The sequence below is a fragment of the Sapajus apella genome, unplaced genomic scaffold (assembly GCF_009761245.1).
Source record: "Sapajus apella isolate SASKATOON/1434 unplaced genomic scaffold, GSC_monkey_1.0 scaffold1, whole genome shotgun sequence".
NCBI classification, from domain to species: Eukaryota; Metazoa; Chordata; class Mammalia; order Primates; family Cebidae; genus Sapajus; species Sapajus apella.
Window position 1 is genome coordinate 29,857,646 of NW_022436941.1, and position 27,489 is coordinate 29,885,134.

At 34.7% G+C, this 27,489-nt stretch overlaps 1 protein-coding gene and 1 long non-coding RNA gene across 2 annotated transcripts; both read right to left on the reverse strand.

The window, feature by feature from the left end:
- Positions 1-2,076: 2,076 nt before the first annotated feature.
- Positions 2,077-26,407, reverse strand: SLC25A46 (solute carrier family 25 member 46). Its single transcript, XM_032274730.1, has 8 exons — positions 26,000-26,407; positions 23,100-23,142; positions 22,124-22,181; positions 20,545-20,622; positions 18,654-18,754; positions 11,440-11,496; positions 10,198-10,255; positions 2,077-5,988 (listed from the first exon to the last, which is right to left on the reverse strand). The coding sequence occupies exons 1-8, from the start codon at positions 26,277-26,279 to the stop codon at positions 5,410-5,412; spliced, it is 1,254 nt and encodes a 417-aa protein (XP_032130621.1). The 5' UTR covers positions 26,280-26,407; the 3' UTR covers positions 2,077-5,409.
- LOC116549272 lies at positions 16,097-18,647 on the reverse strand. Its single transcript, XR_004267784.1, has 2 exons — positions 17,414-18,647; positions 16,097-17,378 (listed from the first exon to the last, which is right to left on the reverse strand). It is a non-coding gene; the product is annotated as an uncharacterized LOC116549272 (long non-coding RNA).
- Positions 26,408-27,489: the final 1,082 nt, after the last annotated feature.

Below are 27,489 nucleotides of genomic sequence, written 5' to 3' on the forward strand. Positions count from 1 at the left end.
AATGAGAGGTTTAATGGGAGATGACTTCCAAAGGTCACTTGACAATTGAAAGTGTTGAAATCCTTAGCTTAAAGGGAACAAGTTTGAAAATATGTAGATAAGAATGGGTGCACAATTTTATGGTTCATTCATGTATTCAACAGTTATTATGTCTGTGTAACTTATTTGTCTATGTCTATGTATGTATAGCAGAAGTAGGGAGAAAACATGACCTCTTGTGTAAAATTTAGAGAGCTTGAGAGACACAAACTACAAGGTCTATATATCACAAGAAAGAATGGAGACAGGTTGATACCAACTTGGAGAAGGGAAAGGAATGGAGAGGACTATGGAAAGACCTACCAAAAAGCTCTCAGAAGCCTTCCATTTTAGGCTCCAGTAAAGATTAAGCTAAGAAGCAATTCATCAGTTAGTGAGAACGTGGTGCCCTAGCCTTGCTGTTGCATTTCCTTGTCTTTTGTAACCACTTTGACTTAAAAATCTATTGTCTCTTATAACAATATAGCCACCTCTTTCTTTTCGTAATTTACATGGAAAATCCTTTTCTATCCTTTTCTTTCAAACTCCTTGTGTCTTTATATGTAAAATTAGTCTCTTGTAGATATTGTAGAGCTACATCATTTAAAAAAATCAATTTTGCCACTTGTTGCCTTTCGTTTACATTTAAAGTAACTACAGATAAGGATAGACTTCTGCCGTGTAGCTATTTGTTTTCTGTATGTCTTTATGCTTTTTATTCCTCAATTCCTGTATTACTGCCTTTTTTGGTATTAAGTGGTTTGTTTGGGAATGCATCCTTTTTTCTTTTTTTTTTTTTTGAGACAGGGTTTTGCTCTTGTTGCCCAGGCTGGAATGCAATGGCACAATCTTGGCTCACTGCAACCTCTGCCTCCCAGGTTCAAGCAATTATCCTGCCTCAGTCTTCCAATTATTGTACCATTTTGTTTTCCTTCTTCCCTTTTCTGTATGTTTTTGAAGTAGTTTTCTTGGTATTTACCTCAGGGGCTACAACGAACATCTTAAACATGTAACAACCAAGTCAAATATCAACTTAATTTCAATAGCATGCAAACACTATGCTCCTATACATCTCCATCTCTCTCGCTTTATATTGTTCTTGTCATAGATTATATCTTTATATATCATGTGACCATTAAAACATGATTCCACTTTTATGCACTTGACTTTTTAATTATGCAGAAAAAAGAGAGGGGTTACCAACTAAAAGTACAGTAATACTGGCTTTTATACTTACCTACATAATTACATTTACCTGTGTTATTTCTTTATATGACTTCAAGTTACTTACTATCTGTTCTTTTCTTTTCAGCCTGAAGTACTGCTTTTATTTCTTATAAGAGAGTTCTACTAATAACAAACTTCATTAGGTTTGTTTACATGGGAATGTCTTAATTTTGCCCTTATTCTTGAAGGGTAGTTTTGCTAGATATAAAATTATTTAATCTTTTACCCAAATTATTTATTTCCAGCATTATAAATATGTCATTTTACTGCCTTATAACAACTTATGCCTGTTCTATTCCTTCTAGAACCAAGAATCAGGTCCCACCCTGGGCACCCAAGCTGCCATTTTCAAGACTACCATGCCACTGATCCACAGAGAAGATGGGAGCCAAGGTAAGTCAAAGCCACAAAACATTCCTACCAATAAGGTGCCTTTTTATTGATTTAACATTCTTATGTAAACTTTTGACTGTTTTCCAGAGTCTGACAAAGTTGATTCTGACAGTTTCTGGTTGTTTTCCTCTGTTTCCATGGAGGGATGGGACTTTGGAACTGCCTACTTGCCATTTTTCTGTTGTTTACTCTCCTAGTTGCTAAATGTGGGACAAATCAACACTTCTTTGTATCTATTTCCTTCTTAATCAAATAGCACAACCCCAAAAATGTCATAGGAATGTTGTGAGGATGCTAGAGATTTTTTAAAATAGAGTGCAAAAAAAGTTTAATGTTACATATTTTTCTTAAACTTCATTTCTACCTAAAAAAATACACTTTATCTTTTACGACCAGCCTGAGTAGTCCTCTCAGCTCAGTAGGAGAAAAACACTGGTTTTATTTCAACATTTTATTGAACTTTTCATATTACACAATTTACCAAAAATGTTTAAAGTAACAGTGAGACAAACTTAAAAAAAAAAAAAGTCATACAGACAAAACATCTCTAGGTGAGGCAATAATATGCAAATTTCATTGTCAAATCATGTTTTTGTTACTCTGCTATACAACTTGGTACCATATCAGTGACACTAAATGACTCAAGAGTAAGACATTACACATTCAGTTTATATGAGAAAGATTATTTACAACTACCTGAAAGAGAAAACAGAAATGCTGACAGTATCATTCAAATTCTAGTGCAATGTGAATTGTTATCAAGAGACTTTATTTGCTTATATAAATTTTGAATGTAATTCAAACCTGGCTATCTGATTAGAGGCCGACAAAGTAGTCCTGTTTCAAGAGATCAGTGGACAAACATCCTCCACAACCTCAGCTGATAAAACAAATACAAAGCAGCATTTTTTCTTCATTTCCTGAACAGATATACTAATAGGTAGAAACACTAAAGCATTTGTGCTCAATTAATAAAGTGAATGCTTTGTGCAGTTTTAACAAAGCCACAGCTGAAAGGACAGTTGTGAGTAGTCAGGTACACCTGCAAAAGTAAGCAAGATCTCACCTCTCCAGTTCTATATGTTTCTGAAAACACCAGCTAATGTACCAAATATACATTTTCAAATGTTTGTTTTTATTTCATATTTATAAAACTTAGTGCTGAGATTGTGGAGGCTTTAATAGATAACCTTATTAACCCAGATAATTTTTTTCAGGGCCCATAATATAAAATTGAGAATGGCATCTCAGGAAGGTCTACATAAATGTATTTAGTAAGTTAATTCATAAGTTCACTTTACATAGTAAATTAATATTTACCAGTTTTGAATTGCTTTCAGTGTACTTGACTCAAATTAAGAAACCCTAGAATGTAAGGCGAGTGTATCACAAGCTCAATGGCCAAAATCTGGCTTATATAAGAGGACCAATGGGCCTGTGGAACATTTAATAGAATCTTTTTCATAATGCTTTTAGTTCTATTGAATTAAAAAACATTATTTTGAGTGTTATTATCTTAAGAAATGTAGCCCATGGATATTTGATTTGGCACCCATGTTAAAGAAAAATAACAATTTTAAAAAGGGAAAGAGTGTACCTTATGGTTATCTCACTTATTCTTTTCAAAATTCAGTGCAACATATTTGGCTAGCTTAAATTTAAGTACTTGACTATTCAAGATTTTGTTTCAACTATTCTGGAATGGCAGTAAAAAAATTCTATGTATTTTACTTTCTACATTTCAATTTTAGTGTTAATTTGTATTCTCTTCCTCCAAAAAGGAAAACAAGATCAACCTTACTTGTGTGTGGTTCAGCCTATCAGTCTTATAATTATTCCATAATAAAATGAATTTATGTAACTGTTTCATGCTAACTTCCTACAAATAATCTTGAAATATTTAATTTTTAGCTAAATAAAGGATCCTACAGATTTTTACTAGTAAATACTTGATTCTATTCAGATTCTTTTCTAGAAATTTTCAAACTTGAAATTTTCTAGTTTACTCTTATCTGAACTATCCCAATTGAAGCAATTTAAATGCTATTGGTTAGACAAAGTAAACCTTAATCTAAAAGATTTGCCATAAAATATAAAATGTGATCAGTGGTGTTTAATTTTATTTTCTCCCTCTTGGTGGAATTTAAAAATGGAAAATGTAGGTGTTTCAGTAATTACACACACACACACACACGAGAGAGAGATTTGCTACTTATTACTGTTTTTACACATTTTGGATATCACTTTTTTGTTCCAAAACTACCAGTCACAAAAAGTAACCATTACTGTGACCTTTAGCAAGTAAAATAAATTTCAGTTAGTATGCACTCTTCATTGGACAATATCAGTGCAAAGTCACTGTGTTTCAGGGTACTAAATGGTTCGTTATACAACTGTGATTATTTATGTGAAGAAATGAAACTTTAAAATGTCTAATGATAAACACATATCATTTTACTATACAAAGTGCTTAACCCACCAAATTAAATTTAGAAACAAACATGTTCTTATTAAACTGATTTTTTTTTTTTTTTTTTGCTTATTATATGTTGAAATGTACTTTTTCCCCTCACCCATAAAACACAAGGGCATATTTCCTTTAAGGTTTGGATTTTTCTTTAGTATTCATCTAAAGAAGTTTAAATAAAAGGTGATAAGACTAATTGTTTTTCCCTCCATGTACATCTAGTTCGGAAAACAAAAACTTAAAGCAAAAACTGAAAGAAAAGAAAAACAGAAGCCATTATTTAGTGACAACTATATAGTAGATAAGAGGCAGACATTCTCAGATGAACTTTAATTTTGTTTCCTTTCAGACAAGCTGTTCAGAAATAAAAGGCAAATGAGGTTCATTTAAGTACACAGTTTGTAAATGTGGAAACAGTAGTAATCGTCATGATTATTTTATATTCTCTCTTAAGAGTGGCTCTAAAAACAGCCTGATGATTCACACAGTTAACAAAGCAAACCAAACTCTATAAATGTATGACAAATTAAGTTGCTAGCACTGGGTTTGGATATGGACAAGGATGTTGTATCTGACTTGCATCTTTTGGGTACCTTGGCTTTTGATATTTTGATGTTCAAGCAGAAAGTTCATGACTCTGTTTTATGCAATAAGGTGATGTAAGTGTAGAAAACTTGTAGGGATGAAGGAAATTCCAAGTTTTATGTGTGTACATAAATGGTTTTATAAAATACATTTATCTAGCCATTAAAATAGTTACATAGGGACAATGCAATTTAAAACCTTTATGCTCCTGATTACATATTGCCAAATCTAATCATCCCTTAAGTCTTTTTCAACAATAATGTAATTTATTTGCTTAAAGGTAAAAACCTCCTGATTGTATTAAGGACATCAATACACTACAGTGTATTAAGGATACTATACCAACATCAATCCAGAAGGTAAAATAAACATTTAACAAATATTTAAGTCAGATGGAATAGATTCAACTCTATAAAGTTTTATATTTTATAATAAAATTTTGCTTCTTCCTAGGATCATGTTTACTTCAGCATGAGTGCTACAATAACTAGAATTTAATAAGTGTTATTTTCATTGAGTTTTCAAATTTGGAAGAGTTGTGATCCAAAATAGATACCTATGCCTTAAAAAACAAAGTCAAGATAATCAGCATAGGCTTTTGTACCAATTTTACTTTCCAATCTGTTTTCTTCCCCAGTATTTCGCTTCTATCCCTCATAACTTCACAGCAAATTATCCAGATTCTATCTTCCAGACTACTCAGTGAAGGAACCTAAATCTCAAATGTTATTTTGAAGAAGTGTAGAGTAAATAATTTTGGTAATCTGTAAAACAGCTGCATGCAGTGTGTACTGTATTATAACAGCACCAAACCCTTTATAAAAACCAAACACTCCTTCCTCCTGCCTTATGGTATTGATACAGTCTCTCATTCCCTCATACTGTGTATTAATTGGAAGCACTTCATAGCCAAGGTCTGTATTGTCAATTATTGTGCGTGTTCCTTGAATGTGAAGGCGGTGCAAAACTGTTTCCAATGGGTAAAGTATAACGTCAGAACAAAGACTGGCAGCAAAGTTAGCAATAAGTTCTGGAAAATAAGCATCCAACATACTCTGCACAGGGCTAGTGCTCTCAGCTAGGTGGCTATTATAAGTCTTTCTCTTTAGAATTAGTAGGACAAACTTCTGAATAACTGAGCTGATGATGTAATGAAGAACTCCATGAAGCACCGTAGGGAAGATCAAGGAAAGAAGCGGAAGAAGTCGTTTGCTATGAGGCACTCCCATGCCTATCACTCTTCCAATTCCTTCTTTAACACATTCCAAAATGCCAGTATTATCTCGAATTATCTCACTCTGAAATAAAAATGACAGAACAAGTAAAACTTAACATATGCTTATTTTGCCACACAAAAAGGACTCTAAGTTCCTTTTAAGTGGTGACTGAAAAGGAAAATATCAATGACTTGCAGATGTTAACTGTTACCTAGGCATCAGATTTTTTTTCAGATGAAATCTCATAAAATTGCTAGCAGTGAAGTTGGAAGCTAATCTTACTGGGGTAGGGAGACTAGGGAGATGTATAGGTGGATACATCTCAAGAAACTCCTTAGAACTCCTGTGGAAAGGCAATAACTATGAGATGCTTAAAGAGACAGTTTAGTGCTCATAGTTCTTAAACATGTTTAAATCCTGCCTCCATTACTTACTGGCCATGTAACCATTGTCAAGTTACTGAACTTCTCCTAAGTACAGTTTACCATTCTATAAAAATGGAAATGAGCACTATCTACTTTTCATGCACAGGGTTGTTGTGAATATTAAATGAAAAAAGGTCTAGCACTCAGTAGTTAATAAATGTTAGTCTTACCTTCATCTGTAATATCTGCTTTTGTAGAATTTTGAAGCTATGAATAAGAAAGTTTGATATGGATTACAGAGGTATAGGTAGAAGAGAAATTGCTAAAAGGGCTCTTTGGCTGCAGCAATGACTGCAGAAAAGTAGAAAATAAAATTTAAAAGGTATGTTCAGAAGTTACTGCAGTCATCCAGTAAAGAGATGATGGCAACAGAAGTAAAGTGGTTCATTTGTGCTTTTATCCTAAAATCGAAGTCTATGGGAATTACTGGTGATTGCACTTCGAGTATGCAAGAGAAGGATCAAAGATAACCCTAAGGTTCTTGTCCAGAGGGACTGGGGGAATAGCACTGCCTTTTACTGAGTTGACAAATTGTCAGAGTAGCAACTTGGTGAAGATCAAGAGTTCAGAAATGTTAAATAAACTAACTCCAAATGGAGTTCACAATAGAAATTACAGGAAAAAAGGTACACAATGGGCCTACAGGTGTTTTCCAACTTATGATGTAGCAATTTACGATTTTTTGAATTTATGACAGGTTTACTGGGATGTAATCCCATTGTAAATGGAGAAGCATTGTATTATAAATGTGGGAGTCTTCAGTAAATAGATGATATTTAAAACTCTGAGACTACAATGAGCTTGCCTAGCCTTTTAATCCATCTTCCTACTTCTGACCCTGACCTCCTTCCCACTCCAGTTTACTTTTAATACAACAATCAAAGAGATCCTAATAAAGATATGTCAAATCACATAGCTGTTCAGCTCAAACCTATCAAAGACTTTCCATCCCTCTCAAACAAATGCCAAATTATTACAATGATTTACAACGTCCTATATAATCTGGTCCCCCTCACCACTCAGGTCTCACCTCCCATATTCCCTGTTGCTTAGTCAGCACCAACCGTAACGTAACAGCCTCCTTTCTACTTCAGAAGCATACGTGATACAACACACATGACACAGTCCCACTTAAGAGTTTTGCACTTACTTTCCCTATAAATAAAACTTAATATTTGCTTATTTTGTGGTTAGTTAGCACCAACCATATCAGCCTCTTTACTACTTATCAAGCATGTATGATAAAACACACATGACACAGTCCCACATAAGGGCGTTCACACTTGCCTTCCCTCTGCTTAGAAGATTCTCCCAAATATCCGTGTTGTTCTTAGCCTCAGACCTTGACACAAATGTCACCTTCTCAGTGAGCCTTTACTTATATTCTTAAAAAAAATATTAACTGCCTGTCCCTACTCATTACACATCCTATTTGCCTTCCTTGCTTTATTTTTGCTTTCTTTAGCAGTTAATCACCATGAAGTATGCCTTATATTTCTGTTGTTTATGTCTACTTTCCCCGTAAGAATATAAGTGAAGGACATTTTGGTTTTGTTTGCTCTTGTATCCCTAGGGTCTGTAACAGCTTCTGATACAGGCAAGCACTCAATAAATATTTGATAATTTTTTTTTTTAAGTTTAGCAGTTAAGGAAGATAATCTGAAAGGTCAAGTGATGTAATTAAAACCTTGATTTAAAACTATGATAAGAAGTCTGAAGTTGACTTTAGGGAATATGAGTCAATATGAATCCTTAATCAGTTAAAGGATATATAAGCATTGCAACTTAAAAACAATCTTGTATGAGTATATAGAATTGACTTTTAAAATGCAGGGATTTTAAAATACAAGGATTCTTTTTTGAGACAGTCTCGCTCTGTCACTAGGCTGGCGTGTAGTGGCGTGATCTTGACTCATGGTAACTGCCGCCTCCCAGGTTCAAGCAATTCTTCTGCCTTAGCCTCCTGAATAGCTGGGACTGCAGGCGCTCATCACTACGCCTGGCTAATTTTTGTATTTTTAGTAGACACGGGGTTTCACTATTTTGGCCATGCTGGTCTCAAACTCCTGATTTCGTAATCCACCCACCTAGGCCTCAAGGATTCTTAACGAAAATATAGATCACTACAAACTTCATGATGACCAGTTAATTAGGAAGGATGAAAGAAATGTAAAAATAAAAAGCTTTCCTAAAACAAAAACTAAAGTTTTGAGTCTTTAGTGTAAAGATAACAATAGTATCATTAACATATTGCAAGGGAGAAGAGATTCTAAAGGAAGCTAATTTTTAGAGGGATGAGATTATTTTTAAAAGTTGACTTTGAAGATTTAACTCACATAAGATTAGAGTTATAGTGACTCCTGTAAACTCTTTCAGAATAATGAGTGTAGGATAAAAAACAGAGGGTCAAGGACTGAGCCTGAAGGTATAACAGAAGAGATGGCAAAGAGGTTACTGAAAGACGTTCAAGAGAGAGAAATCTAAAGAAAAAAGAGTTCTAGAAAAGCAGACAAAAGATATCAAAAGGTTTGATATCTAGCAGGTAGATCTTGAAGCAGAAAACAAGGGGTAAATATTGGGTTAAAAAAACACATACACAGAAAAAACCCTATCACATAGTGAGCCAGGCACTAACATGAATAACTCATTCAGTATCATACCCTAGTTATTAAAATACAATTTCTAACTTATAGATGAGAAAATTAAGAAAATTATAAAGATTAAGAAATCTGTCTAAAGTCCCAGGTCTAACTTAAGCAGAGAAATGTGATAATGGGTCTGTCTTAAGCTAAAACTTATTTTCCCTAATGAATTCTTCTGCTTAGTTGTTTTTCCTTAAATAATTACCTTACTGCCATTTTCCCCTTATCTTTAAAATGAGAATATCTCATACAAGTGACAACTCTGTAAATTCGATAGAACCATACAAAAATTGTATCATTTAACACAATGCCAAATGGAAGGGGAAAGGAAAGTATATTTGGGTCACAAGACATTAACTTCAGTTAACTGAAGTTGGTTCTAACAGAAAAAATAACAATAATAAATCGAAGATGAATGATATAGCCAAAAAGAAACAAGGTAGAAAATAGTAATTAGAAGATCAAAGGCTGATCCAGTCGGAGTTTTTACAGAGAGGGCACTCACATATACTAGAGAAAAGAATATGCTAGAGGATCTGATGTTGGAATAAGACAGGTGTACAAATAGTTGGATTTTGTATACAGGTGAAGTTAAAACTACCTTCATCTCACAGTTCTAAGTGTAGGAAGGAGGGTAGAACATTTAATTCAATGTACTTGAAGCGCCACCATGTGGTTAGGACTAGTAACACAGGCAAACAGAATTTAAAGTGCTCGCAGAAAATTGCCTCAGCTTTGTAGTATTTACCACACCCAATAGTATCAGATGTTACTTAAAGGTATATTTAAAAAGAATGCCGTTAGTAAACTATCTGTGGGGACAACCTGCTTCCTGTTCCGATGATTATCCATCATGTTTATTCTCGGGCAATTATTATTTTACTGTCTTGTGATAAGCCATAACCTCCAAGTTGTATGTAAGGGCCTTAAAGAGGTTATAGATTCTGTTTTCAGAGCAAGTTATAGGCTGTGTTCTGAGAGATCTGAATAAAGAGTATAGCTGCGCATGAAAAGGACAAAAACAATTAAAACTAGAAGTATGACTTAAGTTTGCAATGGAAATATACAGAGAAGCAATGTGTGATGTAAATGTGATATTTATAAAAAAACATTTTAAGATACTGTCTTAAAATTTTTTGCTGAAATATTACACATATGCAATATACTGAGTAGTTCAAAAAGTATTCTTAAATTTAAAAACGACAGTAAAAAAAAAGGCTCACCTGCACTGTTTCAATCAGACTTGCTGAATAAAAAGGCATTGCCACCACGTAAGTTAGGCTGTAGAAATTAAAACAAATTTATCAGTATACTGAAATAAGATGCTTATACTAAATTTTTTAATGTCTGCTTTAATTTGTCAACAAAATTTATATTCAAGCTAGAATTATATTTTTAACTTTTTTAACTATTAACACCTGCAGCCCAAAAATATTAACTTCAGAAACCTGTAACATAGGATGCTTTATTCAACAGGAATGGGAAAAAAAAAAAATACAAAACAAAAAAAAACCAAATGATAAAACAAGGACAGCTGCAAGGAAAATACATTGGACATCTACCTACACATAGCTAATGCAGCCTATAAATCTAAAACTTAAAATTTAGGATGAGGGATCCATTCCACAGTTTGCCTTTTTAGTGATATTTCAGCAAATATTCTATTATCATATCTATTCCCAGATTTCCCATCCAGTAGCGTTAAGCCAGTCTTCAATGGTGAGTGAAGTCCCCTTTTATTATTAAAAAAAAACAACATTATACAGCTTTGCAAAGTTGTTTCCTATCACCAATATTAAGACATAGTAATATTACAACTTTGCAAGCCTGCAAAATATAGTTATTCAAAATAATATCAAGGTGGGACTTACCTAACCCTTATGGGCCAGGTCCTGGCAAGTAGTGGTTTTCAAGGTGAATGGAACATCACTAAGTAATAATGTGCTGGAATGTCCCATTGAGGGAGCCAGCAAGCTGGGGGATTTCCAATTCACAATCTTCAAAAAAAAAATTAAGAAGTGAAGAATAAAATTCTAATCTACAAAAATGGTTACTCTTGTAAAATCACTAAGTGCCTTTAGGACTACATTTCAATGTCACCAAAGATTTTTGGGTTTTGCTCATCACCATAGAAATAAATTTGTATCTGATTAACAATAAAATAGTAATACTTTCCTTGAAAATTTGGGTTAAATAAATGGAAGATTTATGCTAACTTCCTAAGAACACACACACAAAATTAGTCTGTGATTCCAGCCTTTCAAATTAGTAAGATTAATAAAGATGATACGTATTTCAGGATTTATTCCTAAACTCTGTTACTTGTCCTTTGAAGTTCTAGTCCCACAAACATTTCACTGCTCTAATTTCTTTTTCTGCAGTTGTTTAATAAGATTTGTTTCCAGTTCCACTAATATAAAAATTAGTGAAAATGTAAAATAAAATGCCATTTTTTTGATACTTACGATTTCAGTAGAAGGTGTTCTCCTATTTGTTTAGGATTCCATTTATGTAAAACCTCCCTAAAACATAAAAATGAACTTAAATAAACCAAAGCAACGACATTTAAAACATCTGGAATTAGCTCAATCTTCAAAACAGTAATCAACTTCTAATTTTTTTAAATCTATGGGAGAAATATATTCTAATGGTAAACATTTTCTTTTCTGGAACATACTGTAAACAACTGTGATGGTTTAAGAGAAAATAAAAAATGTAAGGTGTTTCTGTATGTGCTGATAGAACGGGCTGACAGAAAAGCAAGAGTCACAACTGATTATGAAAGTAAACATGAGAAATTAAAGAAAGAAAATTAAGATGGTAGGTTAAAAGAAAGAGAACAGATAGGGAAACAAAGAACAGGATTTAAAAAAGTCTTTACAAAGTATTTAAGAAGGAGAAATAAAAAAAAATTAAGTAACTAATACAGGCTGACACATTACATTTATGTAGTACTTAATGTCAAAGTATCTTTACTTAGTACAATTAATTTTTTGACCATTATTATATTCTATTATCTCCATGAGCACCTACTAAATGCAATGATTATGCAAAGTGCTTTGCATGAAGTATTTCTAATCTTCATAATAACCCTATTTTCTCCATTTCATAGATGAGAAGATAGAATCAGAGGGGGTTAATAACTTATTCAAAGCCAAGTAACCAGTTAGTGTGGAACTGTGTTCTAAACCTTGGTCCTCTCTGCCTGTACTACCTCTCATCTTATTTGATACAAAGAGGAATCTTGTAAGATAAGGAGAGCAGATATTGTCACATTTGTCTTATTGATGAGAAAAATCAGGGTCAAAAAGATTACACGGAAATGTTCAAAGGAAACAGGCAAAATGCCAGGTTTGGAACCAACATCTAGGGTTGTGTGCATTCTGTCTGCTATGAGGTTACTTTTGGAAACCAGAAAAGGAAAGAAAAGAAAGGAAAAGAAAAGGCAAAAAAAAAAAAAAAAAAAAAAGATAAGAAAAGATGAAACAAAGAGACAAACTGAAATAGAACAAAGGGGAAAAAAGGGGATAAGTTCTATCAAAGAAAAGTCAAAAAAGGGACAAGATTTTAGAGAGAAAAAAAGTAAATAAGAGGAAAAAAAAGAAAAGGCAGGGGAGATAGGAGAAAAATGAAAAAGAACAACAACAACAACAACAACAAAGGGAAGTGCAAAATGAAGATGAGACTTGCTATACCAGCTCCTCTGATGGAATTGGTACCCATTCCATCATGGCTACAGCAGAAATCTAGAAAAATGTTTTCTATTTCAAATGACTGAATTTGAAAAACAACAGCATATAAAGGAGTACAAACATCAGATACTTTCAGACAACAGAACAACTAATCCTGATTTCTAAGACCTTAGAGCGCCTTCTGGGCCAGACTTTCATTACATTAATATTAGGATATTTATTTGGCCTGAACAACACAGAAAATGTAGCTGAAATGCTATTATTCAATGATTAAGTCAAAAATATAGAAAACAGATTAGGCCTCCCATCTTACTGACAGTCACTTTATGATTATACAACAAAATATGTTACATGCTTTGTAAATCATCTTGGCACAGCTAATACTCATGGCCTCAGAAAGTATTATCACAGTTTATGATAACACCAATTTTAAATATAAAACTGTCCTAAACACTAAAGACTGGGTAGCCTCCCCTTTAAATACAACTGTAATTCTGAGTTACCTCCCCTTTGATGACTACTGCCAATTCTTAAGATCATTAAGATACAAGAAAAGGAGACTTAAAACCAAGTATTTAAAAAATGTTTTTGGGACTCTTCCTTGTATTTGTTCTCTACTACTTTATAAAATGGGTAAAGCTTACTGTTACAGTCTAGAAATTTAAGTAAGCATGCTTAAAAGCTTCAGTAGAGGTTAAGCCTAAAAACTTGTGATTAAACCTTTTTATAATTCATTACCCAATATAAAACATGTAAATATATCTAAATTAACGATTTTCACATAAAAATGTCCTTGCTAATGAGCAAAAACATTAACAAAATTTATTATAGTACCTTGCTTTTCTCAAAACAGTTTAGTTTTTCATTTAACAGAACAAAATACATACTCCTATGCATAACCACACAAAAAGGCAATACAATTCTAAAATAACTGTGTATCTCAGCAGTCTTTAATTTTCAAATGGTCAAATAGCTAACATCATTTAAAAAAAAAATCTTCCTGAACCTACCCTGAACCACTCATCTTCCAGTTACCTCTCTTTATCCTAGTCAGAACCAACTTCCTCAACTTGCTGTTTCCACATCCGTACTTTCCCATTCACCTCTGAACCCACTCCAAATTGGCTTGGAATAAAAACAGCTCTTGCCAAAGTCCCCAGTAATCTCCATGTCATTAAATCTGATAGACATTTTTAATTCTCTACCTTATTTGACATTTCAGCAGCCATCAGAGCCTCGTGTTCCTCACTCCTTGAAGCACTCTCCTGTACTCCACTAGCCCATTCTCTTTTGGTTTTTATCCTGCCTTCTGGTCTCTCCTGACTCCTTTTCAGGGTCACATTTTCTAACCCAGCACCCCTTGTTGCAGTCCTAAGGTTCAGGCCCTCTTCTTCCACCATAGGGTATCCCTATTCTGTAGGGACCCTCACATCTAAGGTTACAGCTTCAAAGCCTCCCAAATTAATTTACCTTCAGTTAAGACTTCTATATATGTCAGCCCCATATCATTTGCCTACAGACAACTCCACCTGGATATGAGAAAAGACCTGAAAATGCACTTGTCCTAAAGTCAAACTTAAAATCTTTCTTTTCTGCTTAAACTCTTTTAGTGTTCCCTACTCAGGAACTGTTAATCAGAAAGGAAATCTATTGAATTTGAGGAAGATTTCATTGTATTTAAAATAACATATGTTTAAAATAAGCAAATTCAGAGGGAACTGTTGGAGGAAGACTACAAGATGTTTACAGTGGTATAACCACAAATGTGTGATGAGTCAAAACTAAGTTGGAGTTGAACCAAATCAGTTTTCTGAGAGACTGAACCACACAGTAGTCTTGGTTACAGGAACTCCTACCTCACATTAACAGTATGAAAAAAGCCACATGTAAATTAGGTAAAGGGTACTGTGGGGTAGAACAACACATGGTTTAACTCACTCCAACTGGGAGAGAGGACTGGGAAGCGTTTAGCAGTAGATAAAGAGATCACAGATGATGATCCTGGGTAATATACAATTTGTTAAAAAGTAATACTACTGAGAAATTATAAATTTGCTGATTTAATGAACACTAAAGATCTGCTGTTTTTCTCTCTGATTTGATCATAAACTGTATAAAAAAACTAAACATTGGCAAATCTAGACTATCTCACCTGTTCTACCTAGTAATTGTTATGCAATTAAGAAACCCCAGGCTAGGAGACCCCAGAGCTCATCCTTCTCATGTAGTAGCTTCTATGAATTGCTTTTAGTTAATGTTTTGTGACCTTGTTTGCCATAAATCTGCCTTCTTCCCATAGATAGTAAAGGTCAAACCTGCCAAAGAATAATAAATAATTTTTTAAAAGATATTCACGCTATACTTCAAAAAAACAGCTTCATTTGACATCTAGTTACGCAACCCCAAATATGAGAAATCATCCTTGATACTGCCTTCTCTTTCATCTACCATTCCGAAAGCATCACCAAATTCCCTCAATTTGACCTAAGTATATTTCAAAACTGTCCACTCAGAAGACACCACCCGGATGTTAGCCACTATCATTTCTCATCTTTATTATTGTTATAAGCATACTAAGATGTCTCCTTTTATTCCCTTTGGTCCTCATGCAAACTTTTCATCTACAGTTACAATGACCCTTTGAAAACAAATCTGATGTCACTAACCCTACTGAAACTCTTCAATATTCTTAAAATGGCCTACATGTTCTGGCTCCCACCTGCTCTGTACCTTGCCCCTGGCCAGACCTCCAGCCATATGAGCCTTCTCTCTGTTATCTGAATTCTATATGCTCCCCACTGCCACAGCATTTTTCCACAAAGCGGTATGTACCTCCTAATTACCACTCTGATCTAGCTTAAGTGTCACGTTACTAAGGACACTGTTACAGACCCTTTAATACTTTTATAGAACTACATTCTTTTCCTTCAGAAAATAAATTTCAATTTGTAATTATTCATAAATAGAATTACTGTTTCTTAGTGAATGTACTTTTACGAGATTCTGAGCTTCCAGGCAACAATTATCTTTTGTTTCTTTTCCTTTTTGTTAACCTTGTTTTTAGCATAGAACCTGGCACACAGTAAATACTCAGGAAATGCCAGCTAAGTAAATGAATGAATTAATGAGTGGGATTTACCACCAGAATTATCCAAGTAGGACAATACAATAGAGGTTACTATTTTGTCTTCTTTAGTAAGATTCAAAATGATAAAAATATATTTCCACTAAATTGACATATCTATTTGTCTACTGAGTAAGAAAGTTAGATGATAAAATTTTATAAAATCCTATGCCTTCCCATTCCTATTTTTCTTTTTTCTTCCCTTTGACCTGAAATTAATGTTATTCCTTCATCTCTGCTTTAGGGAGGCAACATTACTTGCCTAAGGTCCCAGAAATAAAAAGTGGAACAGCCAGGACCTAAACAAATAGTGCTCTGACTGCAAATATAGTCAACCCTCCATGCCCATGGGTTCCACACACATGGATTCAGGCAACTGTGAATTTAAAATATTTATTTAAAAAAGGATAGTTGTATCTGTTCTGAATGTGTACAGAGTTTTTGTCTTGTTATTATTCCCTAAACAATACAGTTTAACAACTATTTACATAGCATTTATATTGTATTTGGTATTATAAGTAATCAAGAGATGATTTAAAGTATACAGGAAGATGTGCATAGGTTGTATGCAAATTCTACACCATTTTATATAAAGGACTTAAGCATCTGTGGATTTTGGTATCCACTGGAGGTCCTGGAATCACTCCCCAACAGATACAAGGAACAACTGCATTGAATTTTTTTCACTCTACCAAATGGAATTTCCTACATTTAAATTTTTATAGAATTGTTTGTTAGAGAATTTCAAGAATATTTGATTGTAAGTATTAACTTATGATCTTATCTAGTGATATAAAAGCAATAACGTGAATAGTTAGCCAAACAAAGAAATACAGACTTTTAAAGAATAAAATAAGAAACTTTGAGCTGCCCAAATGTTGCTGACCTTTCTAATCTCTGTTTTGTTTCAAATCTTTTAGCAAAGCTGTATTTAAGACACTGAAAGACTATAAGGTCCTTTGAAAGCAATCACATTGGAAAAAAGCTTAATATCAGTTTTTCTTGCTTTCATTTCCTTCCCTTTAAGGACTAAATCCCAACCTTGGCATAGCTGATACACTAGTAGCTATGCCCTCAACTATCTCACTTCTTTAACAATCCAAAAAATTCACCCTGCCAGAGAATAACTTTGGATTAACAAACCATTGCTTTTAACATTATCCATGGAATGACAGACAAAAATATAGTGCTGATATAGATAAATCACAGAGTAATGCCAAATAGCACCTTAAAAATTTCTAATTTTCCTTTCATATACCCTTTGTAAGATTCCTTTGTTACCCATCATTGTGACTGTCTGAAATACGTATCATGCCTCTCATGCTTTTCTACAACCCCAGTGCTTATCCTTTTTCACCAAATAACCCTGTATACTGTTTCACAGAGAAAATAGAGATCCAAAAGCAAATTGCCCAATTTCTCTACCCTCTCTCTCCAAATGTATCTACAATTCTAAGTCTCCCATTTTTGGTTTCTAGAACATGGCTGTCCTACATCTTATGCTATTTCCAATTTGTTCTAAAGGCATCTCTAATTTCACTAATTATCTCCCCCCAACTACCTCTCACAATATACACACACACAAACCCTCTAATTTCTCTAATTATTTCCCCCAACTCTCACAATACACACACAGACACACACACACACGTATGCCTAGGATTCTGTCCTTGGTCCAGTTTATTCATTTAACCTACGCTTTCTCCTTAGGTAATTTCATCTATCCTAAGCTTCAGTTGCTACTTTTACGCTATAACACTCAAAGCTCTGCCTCTGCTTCATTTTTTTTTTTTTTAACTCTGATCCATGGTTCCAACCAAATATTAGTCATGTCCCCTTCCCAAGAATCTCAAACTTCATTCATTGAAAGATAAATTCTTTATCTTCTTCCCTATTCCAACTTATTCTTCTTCATGAATTCTCTATCTTGGTTAACATTTTCCAATCTAGAAATCTCAGTCACTACTGACAACTCATTCTCTCATATCCCTAATTACCAAGCTAACATAATGATCATCCATTATACTTCAGAAATGTCTATTCAGCTCAACCCTTTCTGTTCCGTTCCACAGTTCAGAACCTTCTCAGTCTTGCCTAGATTATTATAATAGATCTCCACAAATCTATCTATACTAGTCCATTTATTTTACATTGCCTTTGAGTATATCTTGATCAGAACATCTATATATTTAAAAAAAAAAAGAAATAAATTCCCAACTCCATAGAGAATAAACTTACAAAGGCACAATCATATTTTAATCTAGCACCTCAGTTTCTTTTCCTAATATTCCATTTCATACATACCCAGTATTTTAAGTATAAGACACTTCTTTTTATTACCTAGACTGTCCAATCCCATGACAATGGGCATGTTACCTCTTCTTGCTTACATGTGTCTCCTAAATTAAACTGAGTACTTAAAGAGCAGAATTGCTCACATACCCACATTTGTTCCTCAGCTGGCAGGTGCTGGCACATAGCAGCAGAAGCTGAAAGATACATCTCAATAGATACTAAACCAAGACACGTTTTCTTTATCACATATTAATTTAATAAGATATAATTAATTTTATTCTTTGTTTCTTCTTTTAGTTACTTCAGACAAGTTTTCAGATTCAAGACAGTTTTGGAAACTATCGTATTTTATTAAAATAATATAACGGGAGGGATGGGGACAAGGGTTGAAAAGTAACTATTGAGTACGATGTTTACTAGTTGGGTAAGAGGATTATTAGATGTCCAACCTTCAGCATCACCCAATATGCACATGTACAAGCCTGCACATGTACCCCATGAATCTAAAAACAAATAAACAAAAAAACACAACATGAAACTAATACTCAAGAAATGCTAAAAAAGGTACCTTGGCAAAGGTGTAAATTCACTAATTATGCCTTCTGCTCCAAGTGTGACTCCCTGGACAATAAATGTACTTCCCATTCCTTTCCACAGGGCTCTAGGTCCCTAAAAGGGACAAAATTTATTGTTATTTCTGTTAGTACATCTGAAACACAAAAGATCTTAATAAAACTTGATATTGTATAGAAATTTTCCAATTAGTAGAGAACTATAATTAAATTAATTTTCTATCATTTTAAAGTTATGTTTAGGCCAAAAAGAACATTCCAGTTAATTAAACCCCTAATGATTAATTAATTTATTAAATATCCCTAATATCTATATATTCAACTCCCTACTAGTCCTGTCCTATGAATGACACATAGGTAACCTGAAACTTACATATCCACATCTTAACTCAATCATACTCACTCATACTACACCAATTCTTTCCTTCTCTGCTGTATTTCCTATCTCCCTTGACAGCAGCTTCATCATCCTAGTGTCCAAACCATTCAGAAAACATTTTTTCTCACTCTTCCTATCTCATCAGTCACTACATTCTATAAATTCTACTCCCTTAGTATCTTACAAATCCATGCTCTTCTCCATACTTAACACTATTACTTTATATCACTTTGACTACAAGTTTCACTGTCTCTGGTTTTGCCCCTTTGCATAATACCATCGGTAATAATACTATTATTTATCTATGTTATTAATAGACATGATACAATTAAAAAGAAGCAATAGGGTACCAGCTGAAAAGTTCGTCTCCTTCTCATCTCAGTCCCCAGCAGCAGTTTTAAAATTTATCCTCAAGATAATCCATGCATATACAAGTATATCTCTGTGTGTATGTCATAGAAATATTTTTGTTTTGTTTATTTTTAACAGGTGGTATTATGTTGAAATATAAAAAATATCCCAGATCATTTCACATCAATATACACAGAGCTACCCTCTTATTTTTAAAGGTTACCAAGTGTTTCACCGTAATATGCCATAATTATTTCACTGGTACCTAGTGATGGACATTTAATCATTTCCAATCTATTGTATGCCATGTCATAGGACCTCCCTGTATATACATTTTTGCATATATATGTGAACATTTATGTGGGATAAGTTCCTGGAAGTAAAATTAGTAAGTCAAAGAACACATGTATTTTAAATTTTGATAGATATTGTCAAACAATCCAAAGTTATTCAAGATACTTTGGTCATGGCTAAAACACCTTCAACAGTACTCTTGTAGATTTTAGGATCCAGTGTGCAGTTCTTAGGAGGTGCTTTAGGATCTGGATCCTGCTTACTTCTCTGGCTACTTTTTCAACCCTCTCTTACTCTTCAGCCCCCACTTCAAGCTCCCATTGTACTACATTAAATCCATTCCAAAACTTTATGATCTCTCTTTGTCTTCTGCCTTCACACATCTACTTTAAAAGCCTTTTCTCTACCCTCATCATGAAGTGAGCCTTCTCGACAATAAGCACACAACAGGCATTTCTTCTCCCAAAGTTTTTCCCAGTCATACACTGTGCCCAATCCCAGTTTTGATACGGTACTTCTCTTTTGTATACTGACAGCATTCCGTACTTCTAATATTGCCTTTATCTTATTGCACCACAATCTCCTGTTTAAGATTTTGTCTCCATGAATAAACATGAGCCTCTTGATAGCAGAGACACCGTCTTAGCTCAGCTCTTTGTGGTTTTGCTAAATTAATTAATTTGTACTTTTGCTAAATTAAATTTTGGAAGATTCAAAACATATTGTTGTGCTACATTAGTTTTACTACAACAGTTAAGATGTTTTATTAACTAAATTGAAAGTAATTGTTCTTGCGTTAATGATTACTAAGCCCAATGACACTTACATAAACCTTTAACAGAATCCATAGACAAAATTCTCACCTGAGTTTTGTTGAAACTGTACATTATATTGATGACTGTAAATGGAGTGAGATGGTAATGCTGAGCATGGTAATTAACCTGCAAAAAATTTCATGATTTTTTTCTGTTAATGTTAAGAAATAACAAGGCCATCAAAGATATATGGCAGAACTGCAGCATAAACAAAAGTTAATTCCAAAGTCAACATAAATTATACATAAGCAAAATTACTCTTAAAAGTGCTTTAAATAACACATTAAAAGTGCAGTGCATATGGTAACATAAATATAGTCTGATGATCATGTATAATACACATAATAATGTAAGCTATATAATACACAGGGTTTTATTTGACATTTGTATTGCCTTAAAGAATTGAATTACATCTCCCAACTCGTGCTCATTTTAGCAAACATTTTTTTACCCATAGTAAGCAAAAAGCCACCTTCATATACGAATACCCTCGATAATGCAGTAACAAAATGTTGATTTTATGAATCCTTGACCTTTGAGTACACATCCTCTTTCTAATTAATATCCTGTATGTTACATAAGGAAGTAAGATAGCTGGTATGAGAAAAGCACTTCTATGATGGAATTGCAAGCTGAACTAGCCACTTTTGTCATGGAACATCATTTTTACTTAGAAAAACTCACTGACAGACTATACCTATTCACCACTGGAACAGACGTATTTTAAAAAATAAACAAAGTTAGAATGTTGATTAAAACAAAAATAACTAACAACTTTTATTGTCAATAATAAGTTTGAGTTCTCAAGTAAAACTCAGAATTTTGGAAAATCTATATCCACCATTGAGAGCTGCCAATACTTAAAGATTTTCTAGTGAGATCAGTAGTGGTTTTAATGAAGATGATTTTTTGATATTTTATAATCAAATGTTTTAACATCTCAAAGATCTATGTAACTCAATTAGTCAATATATTTCAAATAATCTATATACAAGTATATGGAATCATGCATAAGTAAAAATAGCTATTCAAGATGCAGTGTAGATAAATGGATTTTTTATGTAACAAAAAGTTCACTAAAATGATTTCTGATTTCACATTGCAAATAACCTTTAAGAACTACCACACAGTGAGTTTTGGTGCAATTGCAAAGAATACCCACAATTATCTCAAAAGAATATAAAATACTCCCTTCCTGCTTTCAACTACACATGTGTACAAGACTAAACTTCCTTGCTTCTTTCAAAAACCACGTAATGCAACCAACTGATTGCAGAAGCATATGAGAGAAACTGGCTGTCTCCTATTATGTCAGATATTAAAGACATTTGCAAAAATGCAAAATAGTTACTTTCATAAAATTACCTTACTGAATTATATAGATACATTGAAATTTTCCCAATTTTAATTTCTGAAATGGAAAATACCAATAGATATGACCAACATAAATCAAAGTTATTTAGGATCCTTACTATTTTTTAAGACTTTAAAGAGGTTTTGAGACCAAAAAGTTTGGAACATTTCACATGAAGTAATGACTACTCGGTTTCATGTCATTTATGTGAGTTCTGCCCTTCATATTAGGGTCAGAATTATTGCTTCAAAAGATCACAGAAATTACATTTACCTGACATTGACGGCGTAGAACAATGCAAGGATGTGCCAATACATTTTCTGTAAAGAGACTATATAAAAATAATTTATGTATATATGTGTCTACATAGAGACAAATTAAATTTACAACATGTATCTTTCTAAAGTTATTCTTGCCTGAAGAATCATGCATTATTTTATGTTCTCCTTTCTTAAAAAAAAAATCTTAAAAATCTAGATATTTAAAAATGTCTAGAAGTGTTTGCCAATGATTTTACCAGTAATAAAATTCGATATGAAAAGAAAGAAAACCAGATCTCCAAACTGGTAAATAAGGTGAACAATATATAATACATAATATTAATATCTATAGTATAAGATAAAACTACATCTCTGTATGTTTAATGTGACAAATGAAACATCAATTAAATAGCATTTTATTCTTTGGACAGACCCATGAAAAGAATGAAAATCAGATCTGCAAACGGGTAAATAAGGGAAACAATACATAATATGTAATATTAATATTTATAGTATACAATGAAACTAGATTTCTGTGTTTGATGTGGAAATTACACATCAATTAAATGGCATCATTAAATGCCATGTAATTTTTATGTCTTTCAGAAATTGTCCTATGAACAAAGTTCCTATCAGCAGAGACGTTAGATCTTCATGAACCTCATTCGAAATTACTTTTTTTGATGAGAGAGAGATAAGAGTACATTTCATTTTATTCTTCGGATAGACCCATGAAAGCAGTTACAATACTCACTACAAAGTTACTTTGTGTTTATAAATTTGGATGACTAGTCTATCTTTACAAGAAAAACTATCAAATTATATATTTTAAATAATGATGTTTTTTCTGCAAAATATTTCAAAATTTAAACTACTGCTTCAAAGAAACAACCTAAAGGAAGCAATAATAATCATTTGATATTACACATTTAAGAAAAAATCTAAATTAAATCAATAAAAGCTTTAAATGTCTTTAGATAAAACATTACCTTGCAAGTCCAATACCAAATCCGGCAAATCTATTCAGCTGTTCTAAAATGAAAATAATAATAGTAATATTACTGATAACTAATATTTAGGTTTACACTAAAAACAATTTTAAAAAGTTAATTTTATTAACATGCTGTTCATTTAAACCTCAAAGTCAAATTCTGGTAAGGGCCAGGGAAATAATTTAAATGAATAAAGGACTCTGCAGGGGTTTGAGGCAGACTGAAAGGTGTAGACCTTTTAAAGGCACAATTACTCTTTCACTCCAATTCAATACTGCAAAATGGGACTGTGGGCGCAGGGTTTTGAAGTTGTAATTTTTTCAAAAATCGATATTCTCATTTTTATACAACATCTTCCAATTTTAAAGTCCTGGACAACTATTTCAAAAATTGTTAAAATATTGTGGGCTTAATTAAACCAATATGCAGATAGAACCTAAGGGCTACCAGATTCTGATTGCATTCTAATAAAAAACTTTCTGTGGTTGGCCACAGCTGATACTTCCACCTACCATTTCACGTCCTATGCTGTAAACCTAGTTATTCACTGTTACTGATGGAGAGCACTTTATTAAACCAATAACTGCAAGTAAATCACCTCTAAATTATTAATTTGAAAGGGGACTTAGGAATAACCAAAATGGGTAAATACAGCTCTCTTCTTCGCCATCTCTTCAAGTTTTGAATAGTTTGAGACTATCTGTTTAATTAACTGGAATAGGTTACTGGATACATATATGCTACTACTGATGGCATGTCTGTTGTGTTACTGGAAAAGTTCACAGCTGGAAAACATTACTATGCATATGTCAAAAGAGAAAAGCCTTTCTCCTTGACTAAACTGAGTCATAGTGGTGAACTATTACAACCCCAAAGGACCAGACTTAAATTCTAACTATAATATTCACAAGTTACAATTCTTTTTCTCCTCTACTCTTTCAAATGAAGCAATTGCCCTCACTATTCCCCCCCCCCCCCCGCCCCCCCCTTTTTTTTTTTTTTTTTTTTTTTGAGACAGGGTTTATCTCTGTCACCCAGGCTGGAGTGCAGTGGTGCGATCTCAGCTCACTGCAACCCCTGTCTCCTGGGTTCAAGCAATTTTCCTGCCTCAGCCTCCTGAGTAGCTGGGATCACAGGCGCCCGCCACCAGGCCCAGCTAATTTTTGTAAGTTTAGTAGAAACAGGGTTTCACTGTGTTGGTCAGGCTGGTCTCAATCTTCAGACATCATGATGTGCCCACCTCGGCCTCCCAAAAAGCTGGGATTACAAGCATGAGCCACCTCACCAGGTCACTATTCCCTTTCAATTAGAACAAGGCCACCTAAGCATGTTCCTGGGAAACTACATGGTTCACCCTAGAAAAATGTACAAGCTAAATAGAAAGCTTCTTTTACTCACTTAAGGTAATTTTACCTTAGATTTTACCCTTTTTATATGTATATATCATCCCCAAGTAGTAACAGAAAATGCTACTAAGATTTTCTAAAAGGTGTTAGGAAGGTTTATTCTTGTTTACTGTGTCTCTTAAGTACCTATCTTTGGTGCAAAATTAACATTCACCCACCTGTTAGGGCTGCAAAATAACCCCCTGGTTGTGTCAAGGAACTCCTCCTCATTGTAACCATCAAAGCATAACTTATGAAAAGATAAAAACATAAACTTTACTGCCTAAGAAGATAACTGTGTAGCAACGGTATATGCATTTTTGAATTATTTTATTTATAACTTGCACAACCTTTCCAGTATTATTCTGGACTAGTATTGGGAGTACTGGGACCAGTGAGACACAACACGGGGTGGTGGGGGAGGGGGGATAGTTAGTCAAAAAGCTAATTGTATGACAGGTGGTGGGGGAGGGGGAATAGTTAGTCAAAAAGCTAATTGTATGACACTAGGTAACTCATCCACTCTTCTTCACATACTCATTTACTCAATAGACATTTGTTAAAGTCTATTCTTCCTAGTTAACGCAAATAAATATTATTGTACTTCCAAGTCAAAGTCGAGGAAATGAGAATAAAGCTGATGTCTACAATAAAATTAATATTAAATGATCTATTATTCTAACAATTCCAAGAGAATGAAAAGAGGTAGCCATTATTCACATATTATGAATAATGTATGATGAAAATATCTACATCATGCAGTGTTGCAGGTTTTCTGACATCCCATGGAGAATAATTTTGTCATGATTCCAAAGTCCTATATTGAAATTGTACCAGTGTTTCTAACTTTTATGTGTAGTTTTTAAGTCAGAAGAAGGAAAGCAGAAAGGAAAATTATAAGAAGGAAACATTCTAGACTCGGGGACTTCAAAAGCAGATAAAACTCCTGTGTTTAAAAAGAAAAGAAAGGAAACAATTTTTTTTGGCTTATGTGTCCCATACTGGATTCTTCTACACATTTTAAAGATGAGAAAACTGAGGGCTCACAGAGGTCAAATTGTTCAGATTATGAGTGGTAGAACCAAGTTTGAACCCAAATTTGCTTATGCTGAAAGGCTTCTCTTTTCAGAACACAAAACTACAAGTAAACAAATTAATTAATTGTATCAAGAAAATACAGCTGCCAAAGTGAGTCAGGTAACAGTAAACAATCCACTCTCCTTAACTCAGGCAATCAGTTGAGATGCCAAAACCTCTAAATATTCCTACTATGCACCCCACAGCTAAGGCAGATGTCTTTTTTGGAGTTGATCCCGTAGAATCCGTTTGTGTGAGGAACACTAAGGAGGCCTGCTTCAGGGGCAGAGGACGAAAGGAGGGCAAAGGGTGTGGCGCGCGATAGGATGAGAAGGAACAGGAGGCGGGACCCTCTGCACCGCTTCCGGGGTCTGCAGGCCGCAATCCGCGGCCCCACTAACCCACCACCCCTGCCTCGGTCCCCATGCTCCTCACCGCTGCTCTGCCCCTGCACACCGCCGCCGCCACTGGAAAAGGCTTCCTCCGTGGGGCCTTCATACGGGGTGGAGGTGGTGGGCACGCCGTAGGGCGGGCTCTTCTCGCCCCAGTGCAGGTTGCGGCTGCCGGGGATGTCTGGGGGAGTCGTCACCCAGTGGCCCAGGTCCGACCCGGTGCTGAAGGACCTTGCTGGGAAAGCGCCGCCAAAGCCCTGCTCGTCCCGGGCACCACCCCGGTAGCCCAAGCCATCAAATCCGTCCGGGCGCCGCGGATGCATCGCAGCGGGGGCAGAATGACGCGAGCGCGCCCGGAGCCCACCACCACCCGGGCCGCCGCGACCTGGGACCACACAGCTTCCCCTCGGCCGCCGCCGAGTCAGAGGGAAATTCTGACAACCGGAAGTCACGTTGGCCACCCGGAAATCTTGGAAGCACGTGATCGTAGCCTTTTCCGGCAACCATTAACGGGTACGGTTGCTAGGGAGACGCGGCAGTAACCTGGACCTTCAAATTTTGTTGTTGTTAGGGAATAGGTGGGAATATGGTTGTGGAATTAATGAAATTACAGTACCAAAGAGATTCTAGAAAGAGAACTGGTGTAGGAATAGGGCCTGCATGGGAGGGGGTCAAATAAAGATGCTTCTTGGAGGGAGCTGATAACGCGCAGCGGGGACCTTACCCGCTGAGATCGCGGCCAGAAATACCGGGCTTCACAGCTACGCCCCAGATCTCAGTGTTTTCTCGCGGGGCTGGTGCCTCGCCTGCTCCTAGGGAGTTAGTAGAGGTTGGAGTTGTGGAGGGTTAAAACGTTGCACCTAGCTTTGTCTTCCGCACTTGGGGTTTTGGATGAAATCTATTGAGAGGTAGGGTACACCACATACGAACGCGAAAATACTATGGACCACCAGAGCAAGCATTTTAAAAGTTCAAGTGAAAGTCGGAGAGAAAGAAACTAATGTACTCGAATACTAGCCTTCTAGAGTTAGGAATTATGCGTTTTACTTTTCTAAGGCTGTAAAGAAGCTGTAGTTTTCTGTCGTATTTTTTTCCTAATGTATTTATATCAGCCAGGATATTGAAATCCCAGTGATATCCTTCAAAATTGGGACCCCTAATTGAATAACTGAGAGGACTTCTATAGAGGGTCCCCTACTACCTGTTTTCATTAGCTCCACGGGCTCTGGGGACAATCTCCTTCCCCAGGTCTGAGGAAGCCTTCCAGGAGCTCATCCTATGTTCCTTCATCTCAGTGGACCCCCAGGATTCCTAGAGCTTTTCCAAAAGAACCCTGACGTGCTGTTCTCAATCTTCCAGATGCGAATCTCGATTGAAAGTGATAATCAACTTTGTTTTGAGCGAATTGACATTTTTTTTTTTTTTTAGTTTTATCACTTTTTATTTTTTGTGATTACCTAGTAGGTGTATATATTTATGGGTTATATGAGATATTTAGATACAGCATGCAACATGTAATAATAACATTTGTGT

What these genes read in the sequence shown, in the direction of transcription:
- SLC25A46 (XM_032274730.1), bottom strand. Translation starts at nt 26,279, where the DNA reads ATGCATCCGCGGCGCCCGGACGGATTTGATGGCTTGGGCTACCGGGGT. An exon ending in TGTGCAGGGGCAGAGCAGCG is followed by an intron (nt 23,143 to 25,999) that starts GTGAGGAGCATG and finishes TTTTCATTTTAG; the next exon opens with AACAGCTGAATAGATTTGCC. An exon ending in TTTGGTATTGGACTTGCAAG is followed by an intron (nt 22,182 to 23,099) that starts GTAATGTTTTAT and finishes ATTTTTATATAG; the next exon opens with TCTCTTTACAGAAAATGTAT.